General features: G+C 36.5%; 1 protein-coding gene across 1 annotated transcript in view; it reads left to right on the forward strand.

Moving 5' to 3' along the window:
* LOC148948762 (solute carrier organic anion transporter family member 74D-like) overlaps positions 1–23,592 on the forward strand; it is a 101,191-nt gene that overhangs the window by 23,658 nt on the left and 53,941 nt on the right. Inside the window, exon 3 of the mRNA XM_089094658.1 lies at positions 19,840–20,055. Within this exon, the coding sequence (XP_088950784.1) occupies positions 19,840–20,055 (216 nt within the window). The remainder of the gene's footprint in view (positions 1–19,839; positions 20,056–23,592) is intronic.

Here is a 23,592-nt window from a genome sequence, read left to right on the forward strand (position 1 = left end):
GAATTTGCCAGAAAACCTTTTCGAAACTCTTTTTATTGTTTTACTTTCTCTTTGCCGAATCCATTTCACATGTGGAAATGTTCCTTGGGAAATTTTCAGCGGGGGTGGAATTGCCCAGAGGATTTTTTCTGTCTGGAGGAATGATTTACACGAAGGGGAGATTTCCGACATGATTTGAAAAACGATCAGAAATCAAATTCTTTTTAAAATAAAAGTATGCTTAGGAAAATTCCTCCGTATATGAGGGGGATTGTTCCCTCATAAATACCTCGCTCTTTACGGTGAAGTTTGACTTTTTGTTCCAATTCTTTAAAGCGGCGTTCACAAGCGTGTCTAGCTAGAATCCCATGTCAAAATAGGAATTACAATTTTGAAAGTTTTGTCCGTATAAGCTCTCTTGATTGGCTAGAAATGACAATTTGAAACTAAAATTTGTAGTTTTAGCTAAGCACCGAATTTTACTTGTGAATGGTTGTTGCCTAGATATTGAATTCTGGCTAGACACGTGTCTAGACATGGGATTCTAGCTAGACACGCTTGTGATGCCGTTTTAGGGTGACCGGCGTGTCCCCCCCCCCGCCGATTACCCTCCCGGAAAATACCCCCCCCGGAAAATACCCCCTCCCCGTGTAGAATAGCCCCCGGAAAATACCCCCCCCCCCCCCCGTGGAAAATAAGGCTTTCCAAATTTGAGAATTTTATTTGAGTTTTGTTTTTCCATAGGGGGAAAGAATTTTGGTACTTGCGTAGTATGCGCCACACACTCAAGTTTACGCTGCGTAAGATTCGAGAAGACACCGTTTTTTTTGTTAGTTTCTTCGTTACTTTAGAAATAAATTTGGACTATAGATTTGCACATTAGAGGGGGGGGGTAAAGTATACTGGGTCTTCATGCAAAATGTGTTTGGTACATTTATTCTGCATATTAGATAGACAGATAAATAAGTGTATTTTAAATCCAAATATATGGCCATGAACTCTGAAAAATAGCATAAATGAAAGGCACAAATAACATAAACTTTGATCAGCGATCATCATAAAACACTTCTATGAAACACTACATTGACCTAATAATAGTAATTAATACTGGCAAAAACAGTCATTGAAAAAAAAAAAAACACTTAACATTAGGAAAAAAACACTGAAATGAAACATTACATTTACTTTATGCTGGGAATTTTTTTTTTTTTTTTTTTTTTTTTTTTTTTTACATAGGTAACAAATTTCCAGATGCCTTGCTATTCTTCTGTAATTTTTTAGTGGCCATATACCTAGAAAGAATTGTTTTCTGACTTCAAACTGTCCAAATACTTGTACCCCCCGGAGAACACCCCCCCCCCCCCGTGGAAAATAAGGCTTTCCAAATTTGAGAATTTTATTTGGGTTTTATTTTTTTAATTTCCGTAGGGGGAAAGAATTTGGGTACTTGTGTATTATGCGCCACTCACTCAAGTTTACGCTGTATAAAATTCGAGAACACGCCGGGTCTGCATGCAAAATGTGTTTGGTACAATTATTCTGCATCTTAGATAGATAGATAAATAACATAAATGAAAGGCAGAAATAACATAAACTTTGATCATCGATCATCATAAAACACTACATTAACCTAACCCGGTTTTTTCGTTAGTTTCTTTGTTACTTTAGAAATAAATTTGGGCTATAGATTTGCACAGTAGGGGGGGGGGGGGAGGGTAAAATATAGCGGGTCTGCATGCAAAATTTGTTTGGTACAATTATTCTGCATATTAGATAGATAGTTAAATAAGTTTATTTTAAAGCCAAATATACGGCCATGAACACAGTAAAATAACATAAATGAAAGGCACATAAATAACATAAACTTTGATTAGCCATCATCATAAAACACTACATTAACCTAATAATAGTAAATGATACTTGGAAAAAATGGTCATTGATAAAAAAAACCTTTTAACACTTGAAGAAAACACTTAAATGAAACATTAAATTTACTTTATACTATTTTAATTATTTAATTTATATATTTTTTTTTAGTTAACAAAATTTCCAGATACCTTGCTATTCTTCTGTAATTTTTTAGTGGCCACATACCTAGAAAGAATTGTTTTCTGACTTCAAACTCTCCGAATACTTTACCCCTCGGAGAACACCCCCCCCCCGTGGAAAATAAGGCTTTCCAAATTTGAGAATTTTATTTGAGTTTTATTTTTTTAATTTCCGTTGGGGGGAGAAATTTTGGTACTTGTGTATTATGCGCCACTCACACAATTTTACGATGTTTAAAACTCTAGAACAAAACGGTTTCTTCGTTAGTTTCTTCGTTATCTTACAAATAAATTTTGGCTATAGAATTGCACAATAGGGGGGGGGGGGTAAAATATAGCGGGTCTGCATGCAAAATCTGTTTGGTACAATTATTCTGCATATTAGATAGATAGATAAATAACTGTATTTTAAAGGCAAATATACGGCCATGAACACAGTAAAATAGCATAAATGAAAGGCACAAATAACATAAACTTTGATCAGTGATCATCGTAAAACACTTAAATGAAACATTACATTTACCTAATAATAGTAATTAATACTTGGAAAAACGTTCATGGAAAAAAAAACATTTAATACTTGGAAAAACACTTAAATGAAACATCACATTCACTTTTTTTTTAATGTGCATTGTCAGTTTAATATGCATATACTGATATTTAGTAATCAAAATGTTAATATTATTTGATTTATTAAAGTTATAAAAGTAAAAATATTCATATTTTTTTCAGTGAAGTGCAAATTTTGTTCTGGCCTTGGGATGGCATAGGGGTTTTGAGCCCAACTTATGTTAATTCTGCTCGTTTTGAGTTTGACTCGGTTATTTATTGTAATTTCTGTTCGTTTTGGGTTTCATTTATTTATTGATGCTGATTTGTGGTAGTTTTACGCTTGGTAGATTATTTGATTTGATTTTTGCTCATTTTTTGTTTAATGGAGTTCTTTACTTTACTTTGAAAAACTTATTTTGTGGAAAAAAGTTTTTTTTAATTAATCTTGAGTCAGTGGCGTATAAGACACAAGTATCGGATTTTTTCATGACGAGAGAACTTTAACGTAAAGAGCGAGGTCTTGAGGAGGAGGGACCCCTGTCATATACGTAATAATTTCAGTTCGTTTTAAGGTTAGGCTAGGTTACTTACATATAGTATCTGTTTATTGGAAACATTATTTTTTTAAGAAAAGTAAAGAGCCTCGCTAAACCAAAAATGAGCAGAAATAATGTCAAATAATATTAAAAGTAAAAACTATGGAGCATAATAGAAAAAAACAAATTAAAAGAGATGTAAATTGTTTTTTATATGAAAAAGACTATGTCAATAAAAAAATGAACGGAAATAAACATAAAAACGTTTTCTATAAAACAAGCTTGTCAAAGAGTAGTAAACAGCTTCGTTAAGCCAAAAATGAGTAGAAATAAATTCAAATAATTTTCCAAGCGTAAAACTACCACAAATCACCATAAATAAATGAATTGAACCCAAAACGAACATAAATTACAATAAATAACTAATTCAAACTCAAAATAGCAACAATAAGTATGAGTAGGGCTGAAACCCCCCCCCCACCTCTTCAAAACCAGAACGTAATTTGCACTTTACTGAACACAAAATACATTATAAATGTTTTCACTTTTTTTACTTTAACAAATAAAGAAGTATTAAGACTGTAAGGAATAGGTATCACAGTATGTATATGAAACTGACAATACACTATTTTTTGTCTTTTAAGTTTTTTTTTAATTTAATTATTTAAATTATTTTCTGGTCTGAAGAAGACATGGGCTGTTGTCAGCCATACTATACAAACACCACAGTTTATATAATTATCCAGTATGATCTTTCCCTATCTCACCCATTAGAAAAACCCGGACCGAGGTGCGAGTGCTCCAGAGAACGTTTTTGCAGATATAAACATAAGCGGCATTTGATCTTTTCACGGGTAGACAAAGAATAATCACCTACGGAACAAGTACTGACAAAACCACTTGGCTGGCTCAACCAATAAGTGGACAATAAGTGCAGAAATAAGTGGGAGGAGCTTTTTGTTCGCACCGAGAATGAAGAGCCAGAAATCATCTACGGTAAACTTACTGGTAGGCATATATTATACAAACTGTGACAAACACACACACACAAATGGATTTGTGTTTTTTTTCTGAGTTTTTAAGATACTTCTGGTGTGTAAATTCCTCTTTTCCCCGTTCCTTAGCACTTTTCAACGAAACTAAAAAAAAACTCAAATGAAAGTTTCAAATTTAGAAACCTTATTTTCCACAGGAAGGGGGGAGGGTATCTACCGCGAAGGTATTTTCCAAGAAGGGGGTATTCTCTGCGGAGGTTACTTTCCGTGGGGGGGGCATTTTCCGGGGAGTTTTTTTTGTTTTGGGGTGTTTTTCGGGGGATTAAACAACCCCCCCCCCCCCATTCACTATATTAATTTATTTTACTTTAATGTCTTCATGGCCATATATTTGGCTTTAAAATGCAGTTATTTAACTATCTATCTAATACGCAGAATAACTGTACCAAACACATTTTGCATGCAGACCCGCTATACTTTACCCCCCCCCCCTAATGTGCAAATCTAGATCAAATTTATTTCTAAAGTAACGAAGAAACTAACAAAAAAAAAACACTGTGTTCTCGAATTTTACGCAGCGTAAACTTGAGTGAGTGGTGCATAATGCACAAGTACCAAAACTCCTTTCCCCTACGAAAATTAAAAAAATAAAACTCAAATAAAATTCTCAAATTTGGAAAGCCTTATTTTTCCACGGGGGGGGGGGGGGTATTTTCTGGAAGGTATTTTCGGCCAGGAGGGTATTTTCTGCAGGGGGGGGGGGGTATACGCCTGGAACCCCACTTAAGACTCCTGAAACACAAGGACCATTTAATTAGAATAGGATACCTGTTTAAAGTACTAAAAAGCTTTAGCGTGAAGAGCGAGGTATTTATGAGGGGGCAACCCTCCTCGTATACGGAATAACTTCTGTCCGCTTTAAGTTTAATGTTATTCGTTACTTTCGGTAACGAGTAACATAAAAACTTGCAAAACTTAAGTTAGGTTACATTGTAATGACTGATATGTTAGGTGACATATATATATATATATATATATATATATATATATATATATATATATATATATATATATATATATATATATATATATATATATATATATATATATATATATATATATATATATATATATATATATATATATATATATATATATATATATATATATATATATATATATATATATATATATATATATATATATATATATATATATATATATATATATATATATAAGTAATGACTTGGAAAGTTAGTCAAATCTGAGGTTTGTTGCTGTCCATGCGTGACGTGAAATGTCTATACAAATTAGACATTAGGCCGAATATAAATTATAGCCTGTTCATGAAAAAAGAAAATGTTTATCACACTTATAGTCAAAGCGAGAAGCTAATCCAAATTGCAAACCAAAAAAAAACCAAGGATAAGAGTATTTTATTGTTTTGCGGGTTACGTAATGTTGAAGCTTGATATATGACGTTTTTTTCGAAAAAATGGTTGCTCATTCTATTTTGCTCCATCTGAAAATAAATTAATAAGTTCTAATCGCAGAAAACTGAGTTGAAAGTTTTGATTTGTCATTAATTAATGGCTGAAAATCACTGCCAGGTCTTCTGGTCAATTCAGAAATATCCTCTATTTGTTATTAAATAAAAAAAGCAAAGTTTCTCAAATGAAAGTAAAAAGCGAAATTAATCTTAAAACAAACATAAATCATTCCGTATATTAAAGTGAATTGCTCTCTCCTCAACCCCCCTCTCTTTACGGTAAATTTTAACTTTTTTTTACAGTTGTTTTTAACAACGACTGCTCAAATGCAAGAGCTGCTATATTGGAATAAGAAGTATTTTAAAGCACTATAACATGTTAGCGTAAAGATAGGAGGGTCAAGGACGGGGTAGTCCCCCTCACACACGGAATAATTACTGCTTGTTTTAAGTTATACATTCGCTCTTTACTTTCATTTGGAAAACTTTTTCTCTTCCTCTTTCGTAGATCCAGGATTAGATCCAGGGTTAACCTAAATGCGAGGAGGGCTACCAGTTATTGCACAAGCCAGTTAAATAAATTCAAGTGGACAATACACCTGTGTGACGTAATCAATTTATTTTTGACTATCTTCTTAGCTAGTGCTTACTAATTTGTGTGATGGGAAAAGAAAGAAAAAACAAATTGAATTGGAATGGTCTCGCGACTCTACTGAATCTATAACCATACATGAATCAATCCAAAATCTTGCAGCTAGTGTAGAGCAGATTTTATCAACTGTTAAAATTATTAAAGATGAAGTGCAAGGTCTAAGGAATGAAATAACAGAAATTAGATTTAAAATAAGAAGTGTATCCTCCAGGACCTTTACATTGGAAAGCTCAAGTTGAGCTCATGATGATGCTATCTCAAAGTTAACAGAGGATGTTAAAGACACATCATCAAGTAAGACGGTTGACAATTCTAGACTCGGGCCACTTTCAGACAAAATATTAATGCTAGAAAATGCTGAACGGCGAAATAATATTATTGCATGGAATTTAAATTGTTCATCAAAAGAAGAGAGTCTGATAAAATTAATGATAAAATTATTGCTGAAATTACGTGTTCGATGTGATTTTCAAATCACGGAACAAAATGATAAATTTACCAAGTTCAGACTTAAAAATACAAGTGATAAATATATGGTTTTGCAAGCGAATAAAAACAAATTAGAGACCATGATTTCAGAAAAGAAATAAAGATTGAGAATTCCCATATTTTCTCAAAGGTTTACTTAACAGATGATGTCAACAAATCAGTCCGGGAAATTAGATAATCTCTTATAAAGAAGAAAAATGAGCTCAAACAGAAAGGTTCAAAAGCCTGGATCCTACCAGTAGTTCCCCCTGTGCTGTGCTACGTCGATGAATTTGGCGTCAAAAAGAAATTAGATTGGTTTAAGTTGTGACCGGTTGACTATTGTGAATATGCATTCTGTGGTTTGGTCGGGAAGTAACTTTTGTTTTTGTTTTTCTTATTTTGTTTGATTTTTCCAGTGTAACTATCTAACCTACTTATGCTGAGAAGGGGAAAAACTCATTTTTTTTTATCAATATCTAGGTGTTATTTTTTCTATTATGGCTCACAGCTGAGTGTTATGTTGTCGTCCATGAGAAAAAGCTCATTAAGTGTGATTTTCAATGTTTTTTGCTTCTGGTGGGGGAAGACAGGGAGGCTATCTTTTCGTGTGGCACTAAATTATGATAATGGATAGTGATTTGAATGAAATCCCGTTATCAAGGTTACAGGAATTAGAAAGAAGGTCAGTTTTATTTAATTTGGTTTTTCAAGATCATTTAGCTCATGAGATTAATGATATTTCACATTCTTTTAATATTCCACTAAATAAACATGTATTTTTTAGTGAAATAACTCAAAAAAATTATTATTCTAGGAAGATATCGTTCTGGAACTGTCGGAGATGGATGAATGGCCGGGGTGTGATTGAGAAGTTTTTATTTTATTCGGGCACCTATATTTTAGGCCTTTGTGAGACTTTCCTAGATGAAATTTCTGCAAATAAAATTGATGTAAAAGATAACCAATTTTTTCATAGAAATAGAACCTAGCAAAAACATGGTTGTTTAGCTGTCTTAATTAAAAATTTTATTCCTGCACGAATGAGAGATGATTTTTTATGTTTTAATATTGAAATGAATTTTGAATGTTGTGTAGTTGAATTTTTTTTTTGCCTAATAATAAAAAATCCTTTAATTGTAACGATATACTGTCCCCCTTCTTCTAGTAAGCTAAAGTTCATTAGTAGATTGGAAAATATGCTAGTTTACCTTTCAAGTCGGCGTATTCAATTCATGATCCTTGGGGACTTTAACATAGACCTAATGAGATGTTTACCTTCAGACCATCATGGGATTGATAATTATGCATTACAGTTTTTAGAATGTTCTTTTTCTTGTAATTTATATCCGGCTTGTTTTGTCCCGTCACGTATACCCGACTCATCTACTTCGCTTATTGACAATATTCTCTCGCCTTATACACGTGAGGCTACGTCAGTGATTATGGATGAATCATCAGATCATTGTATGATTATGTCGGATAGTACAGGAATCATAAGTTTTGACCAGTAACAAATTGATAAAGTAATGCTTTCTTCACTATCCAAACATATCCAAAATCCCCATCTCTAGCTCGGTGCGAAATTTGTTTTTTTCGCCGTCTTTGTTTATTAATTTTTTTTTTTTTGGAAAAAAAGTGAAATATCACAAAACCGGTGTTTTGTATGTCTTTCTGTATCAGATTTAAAAGCTGAAACGATATCTGATGTTAGTTTATCCGAAATATCAAAAATAAATCAGAAATACTCTGTTTTTGAACAAAAATGAACAAATTTTAACTTTTTAGGTAAAAAAAAAACAAGCGTTCGATAGAAGTTTCTAGATCAGTTTTTTGTTGACAAGCTAGGTTTTCTGAGATACTTCAAGATCTTTTTAATACCCATCCTCCCCAACCTTCCCCAAAAACCTTGCTCTTCGCAGGCATTTGAGATCAAAATCCATTCACCTTCATCACTATAAAAAACGACGTGGTAAAAATTGTTTGTAATAAAACGTAAGAAAATTGCACATTTGATTGATCAAAGGAACAAAAATCACAGGGAAAATTAAATCACAGGCTTAAAGCTAATCCTCAGAAAATTCATATTCTTGACACTTCGCATTGTTGCACGAAACTCCCCTACATACTCGACAAGCTATGGTGCATTCCAGGCCATTTTTCTTGCAGGAGCATCTCTCACTGTCACAACCATCAGCTCGGCAAGAACACTTCACTGTCTTTAGAAGATGAGGAGCAGCAGCGGGGAGATCTGTCATTTTTGGCTCTAAGACTTCGTTGCCTTGAAGATTCCATCCCCAGCTTAGGGGGTCAACCGTGTTCCCTAGCCAAATCTGAACCTGGCTGTAGACTCGGAACGAATGATACTTCGCTGCCATCATAGTTGGAGGCAGCTCTTGTGGGTGTACGAATGAGGTGGCAGTATTGACTTTCCTCTGGAAAACTTGGCTCCTGGCAGTGTCAAGACTTGGCAGATCCCGGAAGTTGTAGAGTATCAGCAAAGCTTTCTCTCCAGTCATAGCTATCTCTTCATGAGATGCCGATTTTTCGGTTAACAGGGTACCAGTGTCTCTGAAACTCAAGCTGAACGACAATAGCTGAAGAGCTTTTCCTTTTCCGATGCCATAAAGGTGCAATGTTGTGTCGCAACCCAGTATGGTATGACAGAACGGCATCAGCTGGTAAAATTTTGACCCTAGCTTGTCTTTTGTCTAACAAACATCTCAAGCTGAGCATTCACTTCAAAATTCCACTTCCGGTAGGAAGCAAACATGATTTGAACTAGTATCTATATGATATATGAGGAGGACGAGAACATCCTTGTCATCAGCAACCACAATGGTGTAGCTATGGACTGGAGTTTCCGTAGCCTTCTTCACTATGTCTAGATCAGCATCTTCTTCAGGGTGGTATACATCGCAACCGCTGGCTACCAGAGCGTTTCCAAAAATCTTCAGAAAACGCGATTTGTTCTCCTTGACTGAAAGAAACTCCTCTTTCTTCATGCAAAGATTCATGTCTTCGGTAAACAACACTTCGCGGCCGATAGATCCAGCTCGACGCAAATGGGTTGCATCTTTGATTGACGGACCGCCGTCGTATCCGTCGAAGACGACAACTGCACGGGGATACTTTTTTTCGACGTAATGAATGTACAAAGACGTGATAGCCATGTTTGTGGAAGCGACCTTCCACGGGATCCGATGGAGAAGGGCGCCCCCGTCTAAGACGAAGCTGGTAATTCCCACCGGTCTTGGGGACTGAGCGTCAAACCCACATGACTGATAGACTGCTTTTGCTAGATCCGGCTTGTTGGCCTTTCGCATGAATCCGTTTCGTTCGAAAAGAGCAGGAGGAATGGTACAGAGGTCAAACTTTAAATAATCTTCCTTGAGACTAGACCTCTGGGGATCGATAATGAACCTCTGAAAAAGTAGCGCCGGGTCGATGTGCGCCACCTCAGAAGAGCCCGGCTTTTTTGTAGTCATCAGAGTCACTTGGTCTTTATTTTTAAAGACGTGTTCTTTCAAGGTCTTTTCTGACATCTTGTCTAAGATTTTCTTCCCAGCAGATTCGGCTTCGTCAACATTTACGCCTGAAGACGAACTTACTCAATTTGCAACGTTTCTCAGTTGTACATTGCCTTTGAATGGGGATGACACTTCGAAGAAATCTACCAACTTCGCGGTATCTTCACAGTCACGAGTTTGTCTGTTCACACTCAAGTCACAATGCTGCTCGCTTGTAGAGTAGCCGATATTCGTCAGGCTCTGCATCAACAGATTGACCTCAAGACACGCCGGCCTCGATAGGACCCAAATCATGCTCTGTTCTTCAGTCATGCCATCCCCACCAGTGAGTCCTCATGATGTCTTAAGGCTTTGGATTTGCTCTAGTTCAACAACTAAGGCTGGTGAGAAGCCGGCACAAAACTGAACTGACCTTCTAATCGTTTGCCCTTGCTGACTGAATATCTGAAACAGTTTTGAGTGATGACCGGGAAGTTTAGTCATCTCTTGAATCTACAACCAGACAGATTTCACGTAAAGGCTGTGCCCAGACGCGGCTAGGTAGGGGAGCATTTCTGCTGCAACCTGCAAATATAGGTCCCATAGGCCCAGTCTCTCGGGACGTATAAACTTGAGAAGCTTTCCAACCATGTCAAGGTACTGCAGCCAGAGCTTTGCTGTTCGGTGATCTCGTAGGTCTTCAATCTTCTGTTTGATAAAACTTTCCATTAGCCCCAGCTCTGGTGCTTCATCAAGGTCTCTGGGGGACATTTTTCCCTCAAGGATGTCGTTGAAGAGTTTCTCAAGGCCGAAAGTATCCAAAGTTCCGGCATCTTGTGCTAAAAGATGAGCGTAGAGAGCCGAGCTCGCGAGAATTTATATCAATAAACTACAAACCTGAATGAGATTCTTTGAACGATCCGGAGCAGAGATAACTTTCTATTTGCATAAGACTACAGCTCGGTTGCCACAAGATGGTGTTTAGAACGTGCGTAAATGTAATCACGCTAGCCTGGAAAGATCCGGATGTATCAAACAGTTCGTGGTAACGAACTGTAAGTAAGGAGCGACCCGGCTCAATGGTAACCGAACCTCTAGAAAACGGAATTTTGATACCAATAGATACATCAAAAGAATCAAATTTGAATGCTGATTTCAAATATATAAGTGTCATCTAGTTTAGTCCTACCCATCAAAAGTTACGTGCCTGAGAAAATTTGGCTGATTTTCGAAAAAAGGGGGAAAGACCCCTAAGAGTTACAGAACCTTAATAAAAATCACACCATCATATTCAGCGTATCAGAGAACCTTGCTGTAGAGGTTTCAAGCTCCTATCTACAAAAATATGGAATTTTGCATTTTTTGCCAGAAGAAAGATCACGGATGCGTGTTTATTTGTTTTTTTGTTTTTTTTTCCAGGGGTGATCCTATCGACCCAGTGGTCCTAGAATATCGTGGGAGGGCTCATTGGAACGGAAATTAAAATTTCTAGTGCCTTTTTTAAGTGACCAAAAAATGGAGGACAACTAGGCCCCCTCCCACGCTCGTTCTTTTCCCAAAGTCACCCGATCAAAACAACGAACGGACAAAAAAAAACACACACAAAAAAAAGATATCGTGGTTATCACTTAGTTTTTTTGCCAAAAATAGCAAAATTTTGCTATTTTTTTACTAAAAATAGATTTTCTTTCATTTTATTTGACGTTTATAAGAAAAAATAACGTCAGAAACGGTTTCATCTCTCAATTCTGATACAGATAGACGTATCAACCACTCATTTCGTGACACTTCATTTTTTCATGAAAAATAAAAGTTAATGTAACAAAAATAGCGAAAAAAAACAAATTTCGCAACGTGTTAGAGATGGGGATTTTGGATATGTCGTTCAGCGCTTTTTTCTGGTCCGGTTGGTGAAGAAAGCATTACTTTATCAACTTGTTCCTGGTTCGGGCATTTTTTTTTCCCGTATTATTGCTGTACTATATAAGATTCAAAAGACTTTGATTAGGGAGATCATTACAAGAAAGAGAAATCTTTCACTTAAAAATATACATAATTTAAAAGTAGCCCTTGGTGACGCAGATTGGAGTGAAGTTTTAGAAGAGAGAGGTCCTAATAGATCATTGGATATTTTTTATAGAGTATTAAATGAACGATTAGACTACCTTTGTCCTTATGAAAAAATACATCGTAAAAATTTTTTTCCACGAAAACCATGGATTAATGAGTCACTCCTGAGTTCAATTAATGAAAAAATCGTCTATATAAGATAAGAATGAAATATCCATCACCTGATAATATTATACGATTTAAAAGTTATAAAAATCTGTTGGTGAAAACTCTTAGAACGAGTGAGAAAAGGTATTTTGAAAATTCTTTTAGGAATGCGGATTCACCCAAAAAAACATGGGATCTAAAAATTGGAAATAATTGGAATAATTTTTACCCAGAAACATTAATAGATAAAAATAGTCTTGAATCAAAGGGAAATGGAGCCATTGCAAAATTTTCGGTGCTCATTTTGCTAGTATTGGTTCTGATTTTACTTGTGGTTTTGGCTCGACTTCAGCTGATTCATATAAAAAATACCTTCTTTAATCAGAGGATCCAAGTATGTTTTTGACCCCAGTTAGTCTTGATGAATTCCAAAAAAATTAAACAAATCTAAATAGAGGTAATTATTGAGCTTGGATGGACTTTCAACTAATCTTTTGAAACACCTTGCATCTGTAATTCATATACCTCTTGTTTATATTTTTAATTTGTGTTTATCTTCTGGGGTATTCCCTACTAATGGAAAATTGCCCGAGTTATCCCATGGTAAAAAAAAGTTGATAAAACTAATATTGATAATTAACAACCTATTGAAATATTTTCTCATTTGTCAAAGATTTTAGAAAAGTTATTTCACAAAAGAATTTGGTCTTGTTTGGATAAAAAAAATCTTTTAACCAAAAGCCAGTTTGGATTTAGATTGGGTCGTTCTACTGAACAAGCAGTTGCAGCCCTTTTGCTTAAAACTAATGATTCATTGAATAATCGTAATTATGGATCATGTATTTTCTACGATATAAAAAAAGCATTTGATGCTCTAAATCATTCCATTTTGTTTGAAAAATTGAATAACTCTGGAATTCGTGGAAAGGCATTGGATTTTATTAAGTCATATCTACGAAATCACGGATTCCAAGTAGACCTACAAGGCCATCTGTCTCAGCCTAACTCCCTGGATGCTATTGGAGTGCCCCAGGGGTCTATACTTGGACCGTTTGTAATTTTAATATATATAAATGATCTCCCTAATTGTCTATCCTATGTGGATGGCCTAGCAGTTATGTTTGCAGATGATACAGTGGTATCAGTTGAAGCTAAAACCCCTTCATTATTGATCGAGAATATGGCATCTGAAATTAATTCGGTTATCCAGTGATATTTTTGTAATCGTTTAGTTGTCAATTTGTTTTTGACAGAATTTATGGTTTTTGGGAGATGTAAGCAAGGAGTTGCTAAAGTTGGGATTGATGAGTTAGTTGTTTCTGGGTGTAGAATTAGATGGTTTAAGATATATAAATATTTTGGGATTATTCTTACTTTTAGAAAAATTGCAAACGCAGAAATTAGGGAATTAAAACTATGTAGAATTATTAGCATATCAGGTGAAGGTATTTTTAGTATTAGGTGGAGGAAAGTAATAATTACATACTCGGACTCTGACCGAGTCCGTTGATTTTGAATTGAAGTGAGCTTTTATGTTTCCGTAGTCATTCTGACCATCTCCGTATAAAATTTGCCAAACTTTAGGATGTTTACATCGATTAAATTATATTTTTCCTTTTTAAATTATTAAAATTCTTCATCATTCTTTAATAGAATCATACCTAATAGTAGGAGAAAAATAAGTTTTGACCAGGAAAAAATTGGTACAGAAATGGTTTTCTCACCATCCGGACTAGAAAAAAAATGCTCAACAGTATACAAAAAATCTAAATCTCTAGCTCGATGCGAAATTTTTTTTTTTTTTTTAATGTTTTTTTATTTATTTTCTCAAAAACCGGGAAAAAAATTAAAAACGTAAACTATAATGTTTTACACATCTTTTTAGATCAGCTTTTGACTCTGAATCCATTTCTGATACTCATTTCGTTACCTGACCAAAAGAAAAAAAATATTTATCAGCAAAAAAAAATGGGGAAAAAAACTGTGTCTTTGGGGAAAAAAACTCTTACCAGCGTTTATCAAGGTCTACTACGGAATAAGTTTGTCGTTGTTGTAGTCTATTTGGCTATGTAAACGAAAGGCTTAGAAAAAAAAAGACTAAACAACAATAAACAGGAATGATGAAACACATCAGCGCCGAACACCATGAGACAACGTAGGTTCTAACTTAATGTGTTCAGAGAAAAACTTTAATCTTAATTTTCAAATATTTAAAAATTACACATTATCAAAATGTAGGAACTAGATTTTTCATCGTCACAGTTAAATGTTCTTCTTCTTCACCCAGTTCTTCTTGAAACTTCGAATTGTTGCACAAGCTTCCCTTACAGGTACGGCAGGCTATAGTACGCTCAAGTCCGTTTTTCTTACAGGTACACTATTCACTATCACAGCCGTCAATACGACACGAGCATTTGATAATTTGAAAGCACTGTCTCACTTAAGTGGTAAGGGTAGATGGGAATTTTTCCTTTTTGGGCTACTTCATCTAATGAAACTTCAACTCTCGGAATGGGCGATCGGATGTTAATGAGAGGAGGCGTGACTGTTGCTAGCAGAGCCATCCCATGGAAAGTGTTTCTTCCGTCCATCGTGCAAACATCGTGATCTGCATTATCAGCTACATGCTGCACAGCATGTGCGGAGGTAACTCCTGCAAGGCTAGATTCATCATGGACTGATGCACAGCGTTTAGATTTCTGGACTTCAGTATAGGAGGAGCAGAATCCATGGCTGTGTAAAGTGTCAATAATAAATCTGGACTTGAAATGGTGATCCAGTTGCAATGCTAAGCCTAGTTGCAGTGGACAAATGAGGGCACGCGGGCGAGCTGCTTGAACGATGGAATTGCCAATGGCAAGCACTTTGAAGGAAATATCGGTTCCAATAAATATTTCATCTAAGAACACCATTAGGCTATCAGGTAGAGAGCCTTCCAGCTGTTCTCCAGAAGAAATCTGCTTTGCGGGCATATATGATTCCTTCTGTGCTGGCAGTCCTTTGATATCACTTTTGATAATCTTTGCTGCTGCTCTAATAAGCTTGATTTTCTCACTCTTTTCGTTATCGGTTTTGTCCAAGTAATAAAAATTCTGGAGTATCGCTGATGCTTTTTCTTTGAATGTCACCACGTCAGCCTTACCGTCAATAGTTGCAAATACTAGCTGGTCACAGAAGTATTCCAGAAGCTTGCTCTTCAAGTACTTGTTACAGTACGGTTCAAGGTCTGTCCCATTCAAAAGCTCTCCCATTTTAACAACAAGTTCACTGACCGTATACTGTTATTCGTCATTTTCTTCGAAAAAAGTAGCCAGCTTCAAAAACGCCTGATATCTTTCATCGTGACCTGGCCTCCCCCTTTTTGGACGTTTTTTATCTGGCTCAGTATCTTCGAGTATATCAAAAAGTTCTTGCGTCGCAAATCTGGCTGGAAGGCTCTTATTTAATCGAAACAAAGAAGAACAGGCTGCGTGATAAATGGCGTCAACTGCGTGCAGGTCTGACACTGCACATATTCGACGGAAAACGTTATTTGACCAATCATCATCACGGCTTTTGCACACTGCCTTTATACTCTCTTCAAAGTCTTTAGTCCGAACTTTGTACCACTCGTGTTCTTTTCTGTGAGTAGTATTGAGATTTATCCTTGTAGTGCAGAAAAAGCAACACTCTTGGAAGTTGAAATTTGGAGTCCGTGATCGGAGTACCAATTTTTCTGCTTCTATCTTTTCTTGCAAGGTTCGTCATCTCTCATTCTCAATTTTTGACAGGAATATTTTGTTTGTGAAAAGTCTTTCTGCAAGCAACATGGACTTGGTTCCCTGCCTCGACAGAGATGCTGGTACCTCTCGTTTTGCTAGCTTTATTGATCGACGTAGCTCCTTTTTCTGCCAGTACCGACGATTCTGAGGTGTCTATTGAACGTTCACAAAGGGGACATAAAACTGCGGTCTCAGCCATCTAAAAAAGAGAACTGGGAATAAGTGAGCTGTCGGTGAATGTTACTATGAAAACCCTGATTCTGAACCGAAAAATCTGTAGCTAAACCCTCCCCAGTTCAGATAGGTTACTAAAATAAATGAACTGTCAATCTTATTGAGGGCCGGCGTCGAGTATCATGGGTGCTTTAAGGATTTTTGACCAAGGAAATCTGACAGTCACATCCGCGAAAGGGACCGGCGATAGTTGATAGTACTCTCGCTTCCACTAGAGAAATAGCTTTTTCGTTCCGCCTAGCGGCGTCGACCGTGCTGCACTCTAGCGACTTGTTTGCTGTACTTAAGTTTTCTTCAGACAGTTTTCTTTAGGTTGCTAAAATAAATGAACTGTCAACCTTATTGAGGGCCGGTGTCGAGCATCATGGGTGCTTTAAGGATTTTTGGCCAGGGAAATCTGACAGTCACATCTGTAAAAGGGACCGGTGATAGTCGATATTGCTCTCGCTTCCACTAGAGAAATAACTTTTTCGTTCCGCCTAGCAGCGTCGACCGTGCTGCACTCTAGCGACTTGTTTGCTGTACTTAAGTTTTCTTCAGACAGATGGCGCTGATAAAATGTGTGTCAGAAAAGAGAGGTAGGACGAGCGTAGAGTCTTCTTTCCTGTCTATATTTCCTTCCTCCGATTCCTTTCCGCTTCCTAGTAGTTACGTTACAAAAGCATCGGCAAGAAAAATAAACAAAAACGCACCTGTGTTAAATCTCTGCTCGGACTCCAAAATACTTTCCATCTGAGGAGTTTTTTTGCAGATAGGTGGCTCTACAAGGCTCACCAGACTGACGCAACTTTGAAAAGAGTGTAAGATCAAGGCATGGTGTAACAGAAAGTGAATATCAGAAGGGACTTTCCAGCTGGTTGAAAATGTCGTCAGCAATAAAGCTCAGTAGGAAAAGAAATGGATTCGGAACGCCGGTAGGCTATTTGTTCAGATGGGGAAAAATGAACCGAAAATTCGTGCTCCTCTTCGAAAAATACCCCGTGATCGTGTGTCCCTTGATTTTTTTTTTTTTTTTTTTTTTACTTCATACAAAAACAAAACATAAAAAAGAACTAAATGATTAAACGTGATGTTTCTGTCTAATAAAAGAGCACAAAAACAATCGTTTCTTAAAAGGGAAACCATCAATAAACTACTTTTCTTTTCACGGTTCCTCATTCTCGGATTCTGGAAATATCTAAAAAATAGGCGCAAAAACGTGAAAAAAAGGGAGTTTCGCAACGGCATGGAGATTTAGATTTTTGATATGCTGTAGAGCTCTCTTTTCTGAACACAGTGGTGCAAAAATAATTTCTGTACCAATTTTTTCCTGGTTCGACCATTTTTTTCCGTATCTTTCTCCTACTATAAGATATTGTCCCATTATTTACCTAAATACATTTCCTAATCATTTTAAACCCCTCCAGACATTACAAAATAAAGCCGTAAGAATCCTTAGTACTTTTTTTCATAGTCCTGCACGACCTCAAAATCTTTCTGAAATAAAACTTTATTTTATTTCTTTATACAATAGACCTTAATAAACTTGGGGATTTGCAATAATCGCTCTGGCATTATGATATTCAGTCTCAAGTGAGTTATTTTTATGAATCACAAATTCTCGTCACCCCTATTTGCTCACTCGCCTCTTCGTCGGCTCCTTTTGGAGTGTATAGAATACCTTTGGTTAATTGTGAAAGAGATAAATTTTCAATAAGATACCAAATCCCTTCTATAGCAAATAGGCTAAAATTAAATAGTAAATTTAAAAATATTAATAGCCGATCACTTTTAAAGACTAAATTAGTAGAATATTACTAGAATTATTATAACCTTTAGTTATAATAAGGTTATTAGTATAACCTTTGATGACGGGGTGATTCTTCTTGATAATTTGTTTCTTAGTATTATTTTTAGATTTTGCCGTGCTGAGGTAGCCTCCTTTGTCCGTCTCCTTCTATATGTTATGTTTTTTTTTTTGGTTTATCTTCTTTATCTTTATTTTTGGTGGACTTGAACTCATTGTAATAATTGTTAGCCTTCCTTTCGAGCTTAGCTCCCTGTTGGCTCTATTTAATTATTTATGTTGTTATATTTGTATGAAGTAAAATCTATCTATCGTAATGTACCCATCATCCGGTCGAAGAAAATTGTAGGGTTGGTTTATATGAACCTTGTAATCTCTGGACTACGAATACTATTTTCGAGTATGTTTGTATATATAGTTAGTCGAACCGGCATTTAAATGAATGTCTAGCATTCAATCACCAAAATATTTTTATCTTTGTATTTTTTTTTTTTTTTTTTTTTTTTTTTTTTTTTACTGAATTTTCTCATGAACGTATTGCATTGACGGTGAAATGTCAAAAAAATGGTAAAAAGTGAATTTAATGGTTTCGGCATCTAGACAGCCCATATAGGAATCTAGCATATCAGATTGATTTTAAATGATCGTGTTGACTTACAAACCTCCAAAATATCTAATTGTGTTCGCAGTCGGAGTTGCAAACAGATTAAGAATGAACCATGTGGTAACCAAAATCAAAGTGTTTTATGAAAGAAGCTGCCTGGAATGACAAATTTCTCAACGAACACTGATTCTAATTTGGTAGGCGAGTTAACAGAGTCCATCTTAGCTATTTTATGCAATCAGAAAAATAAAATATCAGACTGTAGTCTGATACCCTTCAAAATGGTTTCAGATGGAGAGACGGGTAAATCACTATATGAAAACCCTTTAACAGTAACTGAGTGTTTCCCATCCCCATACCAAAACCAAAGAAAATCACATTTTAGCATGGCTACCACTGATGTATCTCTCAAATTTCCAGTGCTATAAGCCCACTGGATGGTCAGGGTAATGATAAGGGAGCCTTATATGACAGATAGTGCTTTTACAAAACTAGAGCTGTCATCGACGCTTTTATTGCTTCGACATCGATATTGTCATCGACAGCTATCATTGCTTTTATCGACGTCACTTTTATCGATCCCAATCGACAATATTAAAAAAAAATTGGCCCGGTACAAAAATGGCACCTCTGGAAACCGTCTCTAAAATGAATGGGGCTATGAGGCTGGCTAGTTTCTTTTTTGAGAGGTCTTGTCAAGGGGATTCTTTCTTATGAAAATAAGACAATTGGTTTGCTAAACATGGCGCCTGGTTTGGCTTGAAAATTGAATATTCGTAAAGACCAAGAGGTAAAAAAGAGCGAAAAAAGAGAAGTACTAATTCATAGGCATCTAAACTTTTACAAATATCCGTTCACATTGGAAGCAAGTACCTAACTACAGGCTAAGGCATAGCGTCAGCTCTTTTTAAATTATCACTAAAATTGTTCCAATAATTTTCCCACAAACATATTTCGTTCGGCTTTGCAGATTTTAGAAAATGCATTTGACTTGGTAGTTTCTTTTTAGGTAATGCGTCTCTTGGTGAAGTTAGTGGTGTGTGCATTAGTTCGCCTTTGCGTGCTGAATCAGGATGCACAGAACCTCAGCAAAGCTCCATTTTCCCAGTGGTTGTACTTTTCATGTCTAAATTTATATCTGGAATCACAACGACGATATTTTATTCTTTAGGATTTGCTTATATGGATGACAATTCAAAGGAAACACAAACACCGATTTTAATTGGTAAGTTTATTTATTCTACATAGTTATAATTAGGAATTTTCTGAACTGTTTTTTTGAAATTTATCTTGCATACCACTTTCTCTGGTTTTCTCATTCTTCTTAAAAGCTATTTCTACTGATGCTACAATATATTACTTTGTTGTCTTGGTCTTTGTGCGTAGTTTAGAATAACCATTGGAAACTAATCAGGCTCGTTAGCTGGGTGAAGAGTGGGGTGTCCTTCGAAGCTTCTCCAATGTAAACATTTAGTTTTACGCAGATTCTCACTATTTTAAATAGAAAGATATGCTCACAAAATTAGAGCACACCCCCTCTCCTCCCTAGATAAACTCATGCGTACGAGTGTGAGTCTGCCAGTTATGGGAAGACAAAACTGCAGTGTTTGGAGAGATGACCACATATGTCATTATCATCCAAAATATTGTTTTATGAAAGTCGGCGCGGGATGAGGGATGTTATGTTTTAGAAATGATAGTAGAGGTGACCCTAAAGCCCCCATTGCCCACCCCTGCTGCCACCTACAACCTCTTTTAACACCAAATATTGGCACGAGAACCACGTGGTTTATGGTTTTCTAAGTGAGAATGAAAAAAAAGGAAATTTATAACTTGAAAAAACAAGAAATTTGTCAATTTTATTGTTTTTTTAATGTATGGTTATTGATGATTTATGGTTTTTGTCAGTGAGAATTTGAAAAAACAGGAATTTTGTCACATTTATGTCTGTTTTTATGGTTTTTGTCAGTGAGAATTTGAAAAACAGGAACTTTCTCACATTTTTGTATGTTTTTTTATGGGTTTTGTCAGTGAGAATTTGAAAAAACAGGAACTTTCACACTTAGAAAACAATAACCCACGTGGTATAGTCACGAGTCAGAACACCTGTGCTGTCGACCTCAATTCACCTATCGTGAATCAATAATTCCCCTTAGAAACAACAATTAATTTCCCCTTTCTTGACAGATCAATCAATCAATGACATCATCTGTCAGACTTTAAAAATTTTCGCCTAGAAACATTTCTCCAGGAATAGATCCAAATCATTAATGTCTTTGCCTCGGGAACAGTTCTACTGGTCGAACTCCAAAGGATATCAATAACCAAAGGCCATGGAAACAATTAGGCAAGAAACATCTTAGCGATGAATTGTTTTAGCGCGCGAAAAGGTTTCATATTAATTTGAAATGCGTTAGCGCAGAGATGCCAATAACAAAGGAACACGCTGAATTTACGTTTAAGAATTATTTGGGCGAAACCGTTTTAGACAGGTTATGGAACTATTTCGGCGAAACAGATAGAGACATTTTAAAAGAAGATTTTTGAAGAGATTTTAGAAGAGAATTTGAGTGTGGTCGTTATAATACACAAGTTTCATTTGAACAGTGTTGTGAGGTCCTCTAACCCAACCCCAAAGGGTTCCAATCCTCCTACCCCAACCCCGAAGGAAGCCCCCGGTCCTCAAAGCCCCCCCAAACTCCCAAAAGCCCTCCACCGGTCCTCCAAAGGCCCACCCAGACCCCCAAATGCCATCCCCAGGCCCCAAATGTCCCCCAGGCTCCCAACTGTCCCCCCGGACACTCAAAGGCCCCCCAAGCTCCCAAAGGGCCACCGGCGCCCCAAAGGCCCACCCAGACCCCCAAATGCCATCCCCGGGCCCCCCAAAGGCACAACGACCTCCCCAAGGACCAACGGGGGCCCCAAGGCCCTCCACCCGACCCCAAAAGTACGCCCCGCCCCCAAACGCCCTCCCCGCGCCCCCAAGGCCCACCCCCCCCCCCAAATGCCCTCCCCCGCCCCCCAAGCCCCACCCACCGGCCCCCAACGTTCCCCCCACCTCCCCCAGGACCACCCACCCTCAAGGGACCCACACACCCACAAAGGCTCTCCCCGAGCACCCGTATTTCGTTGATGTGTATTGTCTGAAACCTATGATTTGGGATGTGTAGTTTGCTATTTCAGGCTTTTCTGAGCTAAGGTTTCCTAGTATTTCCTAGGTGAATGTTGTCTGAAACCAATGGTTTGGGATGAGTAGTTTGCTATTTCAGGCATTTATGAGCTAGGTATCTTAGCCTTTCGTAGGTGTGTGTTGACTGAAACTTATGATTTGGGATATGCAGTTTGTTATTTTTGACTTTTCTGAGTTGGATTTCTTAGACTTTCATAGGTGAGTGGTGTCTGAAACCTATGATTTGGAATGTGTAGTTTGCTATTTTTGACTTTTCTGAGCTGGATATCTTAGTCATTCTTAGGTCTTAGTTGTCAGACAAGTATGATTTGTGATGTCGCGGTTGCTATTTCAGACTTATCTGAGCTAATGTTATCTAGTATTTCGTAGGTGAATGTTTACTGAAACCAATAGTCTGTGATTAATAGTTTGATATTTTTCAATTGTCTGCGCTTTTTTTATTAGTACTTAGTTGTTGTCTGTCGAATGAAACCGATGATTTGGGATATTTAGTTTGCCATTTTAGTACTTTCTGAGCTGGTTTTCTTAGTCTTTCATAGGTATATTTTCTCTTATACCTATGAAATGGGATATGTGTTTTTATACTTTTGACTTTTATGATCTGGATTTCTTAGACTTTAATATGTGTTTGTTGTCTGAAACCTATAGTTTGGGATGACTAGTTTGCTATTTTTGACATTTCTGAGCTAGGTTTCTTAGCCGTTCATAGGTGAGTGTTGTCTGAAACCTATGATTTGGGATATGTAATTTGCTATTTCCGACTTTTCATAACCGGATTTCTTAGTTTTTCATAGGTATGTGATGTCTGAAACCTAGGTTTTGAGGTGTGTGGGTTGCACTTTTTTTACTTTTCTGAGCAGGATTTCATAGCCATTCGTAGGTGTGTGTTGACTGAAACCTCTGATTTGGGATGGTTAATTTGCCATTTTGACTTTTCTGAGATAGATTTCTTAGCCTATCATAAATGTGTCCTTTCAGAAAAGTTTGATTAGGGAGGTATAGTTTGCTTTTTGGACATTTGGGAGCTAGTATTCTTAGTCACTCATATGTGTTTGTTGTCTGAAAATTCGAGTTTGGGATGAGTAGTTGGCTATTTCATACTTTTCTGAACTCATGTTTCTTAGTATTAAGTAGGTGAATGATGTCTGAACTTATGATTTGGGATATGTTAATTACTATTTTGGTCTTTTATGTGTTGGATTTTTTAGTATTTCATGGGTGTGTAGTGGCTGAAACCTATGATTTGGGATGTGTAGTTTACTATTTTCGACTTTTCTGAGTTAGGTTTCTTAGCCTTTCATAGGTATGTGTTGTCAGAATATTATGATTTGGGATGTGTAGTTTGCTATTTCAGGATTTTCTGAGCTAAGGTTTTCTAGTATTTCGTAGGTGAATGATGTCTGAAACCAATAGTTTGGGATGTGTAATTTGCTACTTCAGGCTTTTCATAACCGGATTTCTTAGTCTTTCATAGGTGTGTAGTGTCTGAAACCTATGATTTTGGATGGGTGGGTTGCTATTTCAGGCTTTTCTGATTTGAATGTCTTAGTCTTTCATAGGTGTGTAGTCTCT

Source organism: Artemia sp. Qi Xiang Cuo, chromosome 9, assembly GCF_049724085.1.
Source record: "Artemia sp. Qi Xiang Cuo chromosome 9, ASM4972408v1, whole genome shotgun sequence".
Classification (NCBI taxonomy): Eukaryota; Metazoa; Arthropoda; class Branchiopoda; order Anostraca; family Artemiidae; genus Artemia; species Artemia sp. Qi Xiang Cuo.